General features: G+C 38.7%; 1 protein-coding gene across 1 annotated transcript in view; it reads left to right on the top strand.

The window, feature by feature from the left end:
- Positions 1 to 12,741, top strand: part of LOC124606460 (amine oxidase [flavin-containing] A) — a 270,234-nt gene that overhangs the window by 223,751 nt on the left and 33,742 nt on the right. Inside the window, exon 10 of the mRNA XM_047138441.1 lies at positions 10,254 to 10,438. Coding sequence (XP_046994397.1) covers positions 10,254 to 10,438 — 185 coding nt within the window. The remainder of the gene's footprint in view (positions 1 to 10,253; positions 10,439 to 12,741) is intronic.

Consider the following 12,741-nt stretch of genomic DNA (forward strand, 5'->3'; position numbering starts at 1 on the left):
AACAGGAAGTGCAAAATGGCTAATCAGGGATGGCTAGAGGACAAATGTAAGGATGTAGAGGCTTATCTCACTAGGGGTAAGATAGATACAGCCTACAGGAAAATTAAAGAGACCTTTGGAGAAAAGAGAACCACTTGTATGAATATCAAGAGCTCAGATGGAAACCCAGGTCTAAGTAAAGAAGGGAAAGCAGAAAGGTGGAAGGAGCATACAGAGGGTCTATACAAGGGCGATGTATTTGAGGACAATATTATGGAAATGGAAGAGGATGTAGATGATGATGAAATGGGAGATATGGTACTGTGTGAAGAGTTTGACAGAGCACTGAAAGACCTGAGTCGCAACATGGCCCCGAGAGTAGACAACATTCCATTAGACCAACTGACAGCCTTGGGAGAGCCAGTCCTGACAAAACTCTACCATATGGTGAGCAAGATGTATTAGACAGGCGAAATACCCTCAGACTTCAAGAAGAATATAATAATTCCATTCCCAAAGAAAGCAGGTGTTGACAGATGTGAAAATTACCGAACAATCAGTTTAATAAGCCACAGCTGCAAAATACTAACACGAATTCTTTACAGGCGAATGGAAAAACTGGTAGAAGCCAACCTCGGGGAACATCAGTTTGGATTCCGTAGAAATATTGGAACACGTGAGGCAATACTGACCCTACGACTTATCTTAGAAGCTAGATTAAGGAAAGGCAAACCTACGTTTCTAGCATTTGCAGACTTAGAGAAAGCTTTTGCCAATGTTGAGTGGAATACTCTCTTTCAAATTCTTAAGGTGGCAGGGGTAAAATACAGGGAGCAAAAGGCTATTTACAATTTGTACAGAAAGCAGATGGCAGTTATAAGAGTTGAGGGATATGAAAGGGTAGTAGTGGTTGGGAAGGGAATGAGACAGGGTTGTAGCCTATCCCCAATGTTATTCAATCTGTATATTGAGCAAGCAGTGAAGGAAACAAAAGAAAAATTCGGAGTAGGTTTTAAAATCCATGGAGAAGAAATAAAGACTTTGAGGTTTGCCGATGACTTTGTAATTCTGTCAGAGACAGCAAAGAACTTGTAAGAGCAGTTGAACGGAATGGACAGTGTCTTGAAAGGAGGATTAAAGATGAACATCAACAAAAGCAAAACGAGAATAATGGAATGTAGTCAAATTAAATTGGGTGATGCTGCAGGAATTAGATTAGGAAATGAGAGGAATTAGATTAGGAAATGAGAGGCTTAAAGTAGTAAATGAGTTTTGCTATTTGGGGAGCAAAATAAATGATGATGGTCAAAGTAGAGAGGATATAAAATGTAGACTGGCAATGGCAAGGAAAGCGTTTCTGAAGAGGAGAAATTTGCACACATCGAGTATAGATTTCAGTGTCAGGAAGTCGTTTCTGAAAGTATTTGTATGGAGTGTAGCCATGTAAGGAAGTGAAACGTGGACGATAAATAGTTTAGACAAAAAGAGAATAGAAGCTTTCGAAATATGGTGCTGCAGAAGAATGCTGAAGATTAGATGAGTAGATCACATAACTAATGAGGAGGAAATATTGCCAGCAAAGTCAACCCATCATAAAGGCAAAGAGTGGACACAATCCATATTAATGTTCACTGATAGGTGTCAGATAGTGAAATGAAGTAAAACGGACCAATAACACTGACAATGGTGATAGAAAAGCAGCTGTGAGAAACTAATTCTGTAGGCTGTATTTGAAGGTAGCTAACATTAATGTTGTAATCTATTTGTATTTGCGTAGACTGCAAATGAACATTACAAAAAAATAAGAATGAAGCCACTAATTAGTGAGAAAAACTAACTGCTGCTTCTTAGATTATAATAAGCTGTTGATCAACTGCTGCTTCTTAGATTATACTAAACTGTTGAGCAACTGCTGTTTGCATAATATATCCATGACCACTTATGTAATGGTCAAATAATAATAGCCATCTGCATTCTCTAAAAATATAGCCCTGTTTAAGACAAATGTTGTTACTCAATAGGAGTTGTCAAGCTTTCAGATTAGGTCGTCCTATCATTTGTGGAGTGGCTCTCACAACATAATCTTCTTTTGAATTTGCAGAGCTACCCCATTTCTTTTCTTATGTCTAACTTGTTAAAGATATTTTCACTGCATTACAGAATCCTATTAACAAGACTGGAAGTAGATTATCTTATGTCTCATATTGTGGTTATGTGAATCAAGGTTCATCGAAACTGACTTTAATGTCTAACCACAAATTCGTAGATGGAATGCTCACTTTTTATTTATTTTTTGCGTGAGATCATCAAACAGAAGTCTGCCTCAATAACTGAGTGGTAAGTGCAGCTGAATGCTTTGCAAAGGGGCCCAGGTTCGATTCCTGACTGGGTTGGAGATTTTCTCCACTCAGGGACTGGGTATTGTGTTGTCTTCATCATCATCATATCATCCCCATCAACACACAAGTCGCCGAAGTGGTGTCATCTGAAAAGACTTACACAAGGAGACTGGTCTACCCGACTGGAGGCCCCAGGCACACAACATTTCATTTCATCAAACAGAAGACTTTTGGTAAATGATGTTGTTGTAAGTAAAAGTGTAAGAATGACTACACTTTCAATAAACGCAGAGTTATAAAATAGTTGCTGCATTCTATACACAATACACATGATAAAATGTGGTGTAGAAAGTATCAAATGTTGTGAGAGGTGGTAGTACTCATTGAAACAAGAAAAACAAATCAAATAAACATGGGTCTAGGAAAACATATGTTCTGAAATGAGAACACTTGTAGATAGGAGTATTTCAATATGATGTCCATTCATAACATTTGTTCATAGGAATGTGATGTCCATCCACACCAGTGCAACCTTCCATTTTTTGGCATAAGGAACCACATACATTTTGAAGTTGGTCCTGTTATTGTTGTACATGCTGACATACACTGAAGTCACATTCCTATAGTGTGTGCATGTAGTTGACTGGAGTGGTCATAGACGAAGTCCTTGAAGAGTCCCCATAATCAGAAAGTTTAGGGATTGTAGTCTGGGGAATGTGGAGGCAAGGTGAGGAGCTTCACCTAAATAATCCAGTGGTCCTGAAAGGTCAGCATCAGATGTTTATGCACATTGCTACAAAGCTGTGTTTGTGCATAATCAAGAATAAACAACTTTAGTCTTTACTGCCAAGGCAGCACATCTTCCAGAAAAGTAAACAAGATGTTAAGGAGGAAGTCTTGATTTTTATTCCCATTGAATCTCTGTTATAGCATGTATGAATCTATTAATCTAAATCTGCTTGTATACAGATTGACAGAAATGCTTCTAAAGTCCTCTCTTTCCAGCTGCATGGTGATTTTTATCAGCCTACATATGCTAATTATTAAAATTCACAGTACTGCATCTTATCAACGCCATTTCATCAGTAAATAAGATGTAAACAGTTGATTTGCACCACACTTCTGCAAGAGTCGTAGGCAGAAATGCTATCTGTCATTGTGGTGTTATGGGTTGTAGACTCTGGACATGCTGAAAATGGTGTGGATACATTAATTGTTCATGAAGTCCATCCAGACAAGAAGATGACTCATGCCTTCCAGTGCTGCCAATTGTTGCTCACTGGCTCCAGGATTTTTGTCAACTAAATGTGGCACATGCTGCTCCATGTCCAAGTAGTGTAATTTTATCTTTCTAGTCTCTTGAAGAGCAGTACTTAGGGTCCTGAAGTATATCTTTAGATTCTTCTCTTTAATGCTGATTCATGAAACCTTATAAGAAGGTTTTTGTGTGACAATTGGCATCTGCCTCCAAATGTTTGCCAATTCATATTTTTTCAGGATTTCTGTAACTCTCTCCCATGGTTCAGACAGACCTGTGAACATTAATGCTTCTCTTCTTCGTATACATTCAATATCTCCTGCATTCCTATTTGGTATGAATCCCAAATACTTGAGCAACATTCTAAGGCATGATGCACAAGTGTTTTTGAAGCACTCTCCTATGTACACTGATGCATTTTCCCAGTGTCCTGCCAATGAATCGAAGTATGGCACCTGCTTTGCCTGTGACTGAGCCTATGTGATTATTTCATTTCATATGCCCACAAATGGGTTGTCCAGGTATTTGAATGACTTGACTGATTCCAGTTGTGACTACTACTTTGCCTTTTTTTTTTTTTTTTTTTTTTAAAAAAAAAAGTGCACAATTGGATATTTTGTGGATTGAAAGCAAGTTGCCATTCGCTGCACCACTTTGAAATCTTATCAAGAACTGTTTTTTCAGATAATACTTCAGTACAGATAACTGTATCACCTATTAATAATGTGCTTCCAGGTGTTCTGCCAAGTTGTCATTTCCATTTTCTGCACAATATTTCTACAACCAACCCTGCTGTCATTTTAAGGTGCTATGAGAGTTGCTGTTTTATATAAAATCTTTGCCTGGACTCCAACCAGACTGGGAACTATTCTTGGTCTCACACTGCCATTTATAGCCGAGTTTAATTCCAGATGTCCATTATGCCCTTTGATCGTCTTTTATCTTTCAGAGATTGCACTGAATTTCTGTGAAATGCCAGTTCTCTCAGCATTTTCCACCTCTGACAGATGTGATGGTCAGTGAAATGGTAATAAATTGAGTGTCAGACCCAAGCAGCGAGGGACCTGGAATAGTTGCAATCCAAATCAAGAGTGCCTGAGGAACAGGATGAGACTGAGACAGGGAAAGAGAAGCAAAAAATCAATCCCTGGCCATTGCATCTACCACAGCTGACAAATGCGGAAAGAATTTGCATTTCATAGAATGTCAGTGCAGGCTCTGAAAAACAAAAGAGCATCAAAAGACATAGAGAGCATTGAGAATCAAACACAGCTATCAATGGCTTTGTGAGACCAGTAGTAGTTCACAGTCTGGTTGGAGTCCAGACTGAGAACACGTAACAACAAAACTTGCAACACCTGAAAAAGACAGCTGGGTCAGTTGTCAAAACGTTGTGCACAGAAAATAGAAAAACAACTGCATCCATCCTACCAACAAATCCTCAATACCCAATGGTATGGTACCAAGTCAAAAGGTTTTCGAAAGTCAAGTAATAATATGTCTACCTGATTCCTTTAACCTTTGGCTTTCTTGATCTCATGTGAGAAAAATGGAAGTTAGTCTTGCAGAACCATTGTTTACAACATACTTGCCATCTGGCAGGGGACAGGTCATTCTGTTTGAAATATTTCATTATGTTACAGCTCAGAATATGTTCTAGCCTCTACAAAAAGTGGATGTCAATGAGAGTGAACAGCAGTTTTGTGAGTCATTTCTGCTGCCCTTCTTTTAGATAGGTGTGACCCATGCCGTCTTCCAATAGGCACAGTTTTTTCTTTAAGAGATGTACAGTACATTATGGTTAAAATGGAGGCTAAGTTTGAGACAATCTGCTGGGTGGCAAAACCATGAAAATTTTTTTTACTCTTGAACTGTCTTCCTTTTAAATATATTCATTATTACTATTATACTGTTCCATACACTGGAAATAATTAGCCACTGGATTAAATAACCATGTACATTTATTGCATGAACTGATATAAGCAAAATGTAGGTAGAAATAAAGTTGTTTTCTTTCATTATTTCAAGTAGGGTGTCAGTGAGAAAAGGAAAGGTTGCAGTTTCTAGCTGTAATACTTTACTTATCATGTTAAGTGTTTATTGTAAGATTATTTCTGTTAATGAGTAGATTATGGCGCCATTTTAAATTTTTAAATTCTGTCAGTAGTAGTATAAAATATTATGGAGGCAACCTAGAACTCAGACCAGGTATTCATTTCAGCCATTCATTAATACAGGTGGTTTTTCTACATCTTCATCTACATCCATACTCTGCAAGCCACCTGACGGTGTGTGGCGGAGGGTACCTTGAGTACCTCTATCGGTTCTCCCTTCTATTCCAGTCTCGTATTATTCATGGAAAGAAGGATTGTCGGTATGCCTCTGTGTGGGCTCTAATCTCTCTGATTTTATCCTCATGGTCTCTTCGCGAGATATACATAGGAGGGAGCAATATACTGCTTGACTCCTCGGTGAAGGTATGTTCTCGAAACTTCAACAAAAGCCTGTACCAAGCTACTGAGCATCTCTCCTGCAGAGTCTTCCATTGGAGTTTATCTATCATCTCTGTAATGCTTTCACGATTACTAAATGATCCTGTAATGAAGTGTGCTGCTCTCCATTGGATCTTCTCTATCTCTTCTATCAACCTTATCTGGTACGGATCCCACACTTCTGAGCAGTATTCGAGCAGTGGGCGAATATGCGTACTGTAACCTACTTCCTTTGTTTTTGGATTGCATTTCCTTAGGATTCTTCCAATGAATCTCAGTCTGGCATCTGCTTTACCGACGATCAGCTTTATATGATCATTCCATTTTAAATCACTCCTAATGCATACTCCCAGATAATTTATGGAATTAAGTGCTTCCAGTTGCTGACCTGCTATATTGTAGCTAAATGATAAGGGATCTTTCTTTCTATGTATTCGCAGCACATTACACTTGTCTACATTGAGATTCAATTGCCATTCCCTGCACCATGTGTCAGTTCGCTGCAAATCCTCCTGCATTTCAGTACAATTTTCCATTGTTACAACCTCTCGATATACCACAGCATCGTCCGCAAAAAGCCTCAGTGAACTTCTGATGTCATCCACAAGGTCTTTTATGTATATTGTGAATAGCAACGGTCCTACGACACTCCCCTGCGGCAAACCTGAAGTCACTCTTACTTCGGAAGACTTCTCTCCATTGAGAATGACATGCTGCATTCTGTTATCTAGGAACTCTTCAATCCAATCACACAATTGGTCTAATAGTCCATTTGCTCTTACTTTGTTCATTAAACGACTGTGGGGAACTGTATCGAACACCTTGCAGAAGTCAAGAAACACGGCATCTAGCTGGGAACCCGTATCTATGGCCCTCTGAGTCTCGTGGACGAATAGCGCGAGCTGGGTTTCACACGATCGTCTTTTTCAAAACCCATGCTGATTCCTACAGAGTGGATTTCTAGTCTCCAGAAAAGTCATTATACTCGAACATAACACATGTTCCAAAATTATACAACTGATCAACGTTAGAGATATAGGTCTATAGTTCTACACATCTGTTCGACGTCCCTTTTTGAAAACGGGGATGACCTGTGCCCTTTTCCAATCCTTTGGAAAGCTACGCTCTTCTAGAGACCTACGGTACACCGCTGCAAGAAGGAGGGCAAGTTCCTTCACGTACTCTGTGTAAAATCGAACTGGTATCCCATCAGGTCCAACAGCCTTTCCTCTTTTGAGTGATTTTAATTGTTTCTATATCCCTCTGTTGTCTATTTCAATATCTACCATTTTGTCATCTGTGCAACAATCTAGAGAAGGAACTACAGTGCAGTCTTCCTCTGTGAAACAGCTTTGGAAAAAGACATTTAATATTTCAACCTTTAGTCTGTCATCCTCTGTTTCAGTACCATTTTGGTCACAGAGTGTCTGGACATTTTGATTTGATCCACCTACCACTTTGACATAAGACCAAAATTTCTTAGGATTTTCTGCCAAATCAGTATATAGAACTTTACTTTCGAATTCATTGAATGCCTCTTCTCGCATAGCCCTTCTCACACTACATTTCGCTTCGCATAATTTTTGTTTGTCTGCAAGGCTTTGGCTATGTTTATGTTTGCTGTGAAGTTCCCTTTGCTTCAGTAGCAGTTTTCTAACTTGGTTGTTGTATCACGGTGGCTCTTTTCCATCTCTTATGATCTTGCTTGGCACATATTGTACGATGGTTTTGAACTTTGTCCACTGGTCCTCAACACTATCTGTACTTGAGACAAAACTTTTGTGTTGAGCCATCAGGTACTCTGAAATCTACTTTTTGTCACTTTTGCTAAACAGAAAAATCTTCCTACTTTTTTAATATTTCTATTTACGGCTGAAATCATCGATCCAGTAACCGCTTTATGATCGCTGATTCCCTGTTCTGTGTTAACTGTTTCAAATAGTTCACGTCTGTTTGTCACCAGAAAGTCTAATATGTTATCGCCACAAGTCGGTTCTCTGTTTAACTGCTCAAGGTAGTTTTCAGATAAAGAACTTAAAAAAAATTCACTGGATTCTTTGTCCCTGCCATCTGTTATGAACGTTTGAGTCTCCCAGTCTGTATCCAGCAAATTAAAATCTCCACCCAGAACTATAACATGGTGGGGAAATCTACTCAAAATATTTTCCATATTATCCTTCAGGTGCTCCACCACAACAGCTGCTGAGCCAGGGGGCCTATAGAGACATCCAATTACCATGTCTGAGCCTGCTTTAACCATGACCTTCACCCAAATCATTTCACATTTCGGATCTCCGTCAATTTCCTTCGATACTATTGCACTTCTTATCGCTATAAACACGCCTCCCCCTTCACTGTCCAGCCTGTCTCTGCAGTATACATTCCAATCTGAGTTAAGAATTTCATTACTGTTTACATCTGGTTTCAGCCAACTTTCTGTCCCAAGTACTATGTGGGCATTGTGACAGTTTATTAATGAGAGCAGTTCTGGGACCTTTCAATAGATGCTCCTGCAGTTTACTATTAGCACATTAATATTGTTATTTCCTGTTGCATTTTGCCTACTCCTACCTTGCCACGTCTCAGGAGGTGTCTTGTTGGGCCTAGAGAGGGAATTCTCTAACCTAAAAAACCCACATGTGCACTCCACACGTACTCCGTTACCCTTGTAGCCGCTTCCGGCGTGTAGAGCACGCCTGACCTATTCAGGGGGACCCTACATTTCTCCACCCGATTGCGGAGGTCGAGGAATTTGCACCCCAGATCTCTGCAGAATCGTCTGAGTCTCTGGTTTAAGCCTTGCACGTGGCTCCAAACCAGAGGACCGCGATCGGTTCTGGGAACGATACTACAAATAGTTAGCTCAGATTCCACCCTGCGAGCGAGGCTTTCTGCCTTCAACAACTCTGCTAACCACCTGTATGAACTGAGGATGACCTCTGAACCCAGATGGCAGGAGTCATTGGTGCCGACATGAGCAACAATTTGCAGTCTGGTGCACCCAATGCTCTCTATCGCCGCCGGCAAGGCCTCCTCCACATCTTGGATGAGACCCCCCGGCAAGCAGACAGAGTGAACACTGGCCTTCTTCCCCGACCTTTCCGCTATTTTCCTAAGAGCCTCCATCACCCGCCTAATGTTGGAGCTCCCAATCACTAATAAACCCCTCCCCCCGTGTGCCACATGTCCACTCACAGGCAGAGCGGGCGATGCCACACGGCCAGGCTCCACATTGACCGTCCGCCTCATGCGCCACGAATGCCGCTGGTTCTGCTACTCCCCTTGGGGAGAGGGTGGCCCAACCGCGCCCAGTACCCACGAAGATGTCTCGACAGCAAGGACAGTGGGTGAAGCATGTAACACCTGGGGTGTACCATTCGACGCACCAGACTCCTCACTGCCGCTACTTATTGCAGATAAAGAAAAAAACAAATTCAGCTGAAATGTGATTTGCACATCCACAAGACAAGACACAAAACTAAAGTTCATGTACACTTTTCCTCCTCCATCGTGTTTCAGAGTTAAGTTGTATATTCTAGTATTCAGTCAGCTCCCTTATAACATGGAGCTTGATACTTAAAATCAAGACCAAATTAAAAGAAAACTAAAGAGACATTCCAAATGAGCCAGTTCTTCTTATTATCTGTATTCAAGAATTGTCACTTCCTGTGTTAGGTAAATAGCAAATAACTGTGTTTACTGTAAAGCAGTGCAACAAGTAGCAGTAAAGTGTAACTAGGCCTGTGGTATTACACATGTAGACTTTTCTTTGAAAAATACCTACACAATCAAGTAAATATTAAGCTACTAGTAGAAGATAAACAGTGTCTATCCATCATAATTGAAAAAGCAGCATCATTTCTCATAGTAGTAGCTTCCTCTCTGATTTACTAGGTTATATTTATGTGCCAGAATTATGAACAGCATTAACAATTATAGTGACAGCTTACTGCTGGAGCAGTATCCTTTGTGAAAATTGACTTGTTCCACATACTTGAAGGTAGGGTTCTTCTTGATGGAATCTATCAAACATGATGAATGAATGAGAGGAAAAACAAAAAATGGCTGAGTGAGGAAAATTAGAGAGCTTTTTCAATCCTTAACTGTGCATGTTGTCAGAACTAAATTATATGTAACACTGTCTTAATACTACAGATTAATATTTTATCAAAATTTTCTTTATAGGCCGAAAAACGAAAGCAGTTGGTATTACATCATCTTTTGAAACTGTTTGGAGAGGAAGCTCTAAAACCTATCGATTATGTAGAAAAAAACTGGTGTGAAGAATTATACATTGGTGGATGCCCAATTCAATACCTTACTCCTGGTGTTATGTCATGCAAACATTTCATGAGGCAACCCTTTATAAGGTATTATTTAATGGTATTTATTTAAATATCTGGAAGCTACATTTCAATTTGTGATTTACAGCAGATACATGACATAAGTAAGTCACTCTAATAGAAGTTCTGGAGTTTTAGCTTAGCTGATAGGAGCTTGCAAAAGTTGATAGCAAATCTGCATTAATCAAGTGACTTCCTTGGAAACTAGAGAGAAAGTCAAAGGGGAAAAAAATCCAATATTGTAATGGGTTGAAAAAAAAGAAAAAAAAAGTAACTGCAAGACTGACCGCTGAGTCTTCATCTGCCATATGGCATCATTTGAATGCAGTATGTAGGAAAACAGAATGAGCGATGAGTTGGAGTGCATTCCATTCCGGTCCTCCCACTGAGGAACAATCACTGATAGTAAGGGAATTGGACCTGATTCCTCTGTATTGCAGTCAGTGCGTTGGTTATTCCACTGTGGAAGCAGTGTAAAGTTTAATTTACTCAAACAATGGAAACTCCAGGTTGGAATATTAGCACTATTAGAAAAAGGACAGATTGCTACTTACCTTAAAGATGACCCATTGAGTTGCAGACAGGCACAACAAAAAGACTGTTACTCATTATAGCTTTTGGGCAAACCGTTTTCCAGCAAAGAGGACACTCACATTCACACAAGCAAACACACTTCATGTACACATGACTGCTACCAGTGACACTCCAACCAGAATTTACTCACAAATCTGTAGCAATAGAGAAAGAAGTATTGCAGATGAAGAAAAATTATGGAAGCAACATATTACAGCAGACTGTTGTTATGTATGCCTTTCTTTCCTCATTTACATGTGCTGTCCTACACTGTTTGTTTATATTGTTTCTGTCTCCTTTCCTATTTATCACAGTATCTGATGGTAAAATGCTCTGCATTTTCCCAAGTCTATATTTTTTCACTGGCTTTCTTAATTATTACTGCTTAACTAACTTTTTGTTTATGTATAATTCTCAGTGCTTTTTCAGTATGCTGTCTAGCTTCTCTACTACATTCATTCATTTCCCTTTCCTTATTTTTTAGTAACAATTCTCAAAATGGATGGAATGATTGGTAGAATTTGTGATATTTTTTCTTCCCCTCTTGTTTTGCCATCTGCCTACTTAAAATTCATTGTTTTCATTTTTAAATTAATTACCATTAACATAGGTGAGTATAACAGCATTTTCATAAAAGAGAAAGGTTGGCCTTTAGCCTTAGAGAATGTAACACCAGATCTAATTTTGTGCTTAATTTTAGGTATGTATTTGATTTTCTAATTTATTTCAACTATTCCTAGTTAGTATCTTTCATTATAGGGTGAAATCAGTAATTTTTTTGTAACTTAAATCCTATTGTTGATGTATAAACAAATATAAATTCTGTACTGATTATAAATGTTCGTAAGATGAAATACTAGTAATCTTAAAGTATCTATATGGCTCTATTCAAAAACATGTTAGCATAACCAGCCCTGAATTAATTCCAAAGTAATGAACAGTTTTGTCAAAAGTACTGTTTTCATGATGATATTTGTTAATTTCATGATTTAAACAAATAATTGGGCCTAACTCTTGCAGTAGAAGAAATTGTTAAAAAGAACCAATTTTTCGATGTATTCGCTTAATTTAATGAGTTAAGTTTTAATTGTAATTTCTGTAAATTTAACTTCAAACAAAGCGTAGTTTCAGTACCTATTATTGTGATGATATACAAGGGCCTCATTTTTGGTCATGAGACAGACAGTTCACGGCTGAGCTTCAGATGAGAAACCTGTGTTGGTTAGAGCAACAACAATTCTTCAACTTAACTGTGGAATAAGTGTTAAACAATTAGGCCGTGTGACAGTGTCTGCTGCATACGTACCTTGCTATTCTTCAAGAACTGTGAACTTTGTGGTTAGGTTTTTACTGCTCGTATGATCAATAGGAAACTATTGTAGCAGTATGTGGAGGTTTGCCTGCAAACTATTAGTGAGGCTTATGAAAAGTTAAACAATAGTGCACTGGCAATATAACTGTGTATTATTAGGGAGTTGTGAAAAGTGAAATTAAAGTTATTTTTTCACAAGGTAGTTTAAAAGAGAATGTTAAACCATTTTCTGAAAATAAACTATCAATAACAGATTCAGTATGGATTCTCTACGGAAAAACAATATATGCTATAACAAATGCATTTTGGCAGAAACAAACAAGAAAAAATATTTATAGACATCCAGATGAATAACGAACTGAGTTGGTAACAGAATGTGTGTAAGTCAATGAAAAACACTCAGATCTGCCTGCTTTGCACCTAGAAAACTCTCTCTCTCTCTCTT

This window comes from Schistocerca americana, chromosome 3, assembly GCF_021461395.2.
Source record: "Schistocerca americana isolate TAMUIC-IGC-003095 chromosome 3, iqSchAmer2.1, whole genome shotgun sequence".
In the NCBI taxonomy this organism is placed as follows: domain Eukaryota; kingdom Metazoa; phylum Arthropoda; class Insecta; order Orthoptera; family Acrididae; genus Schistocerca; species Schistocerca americana.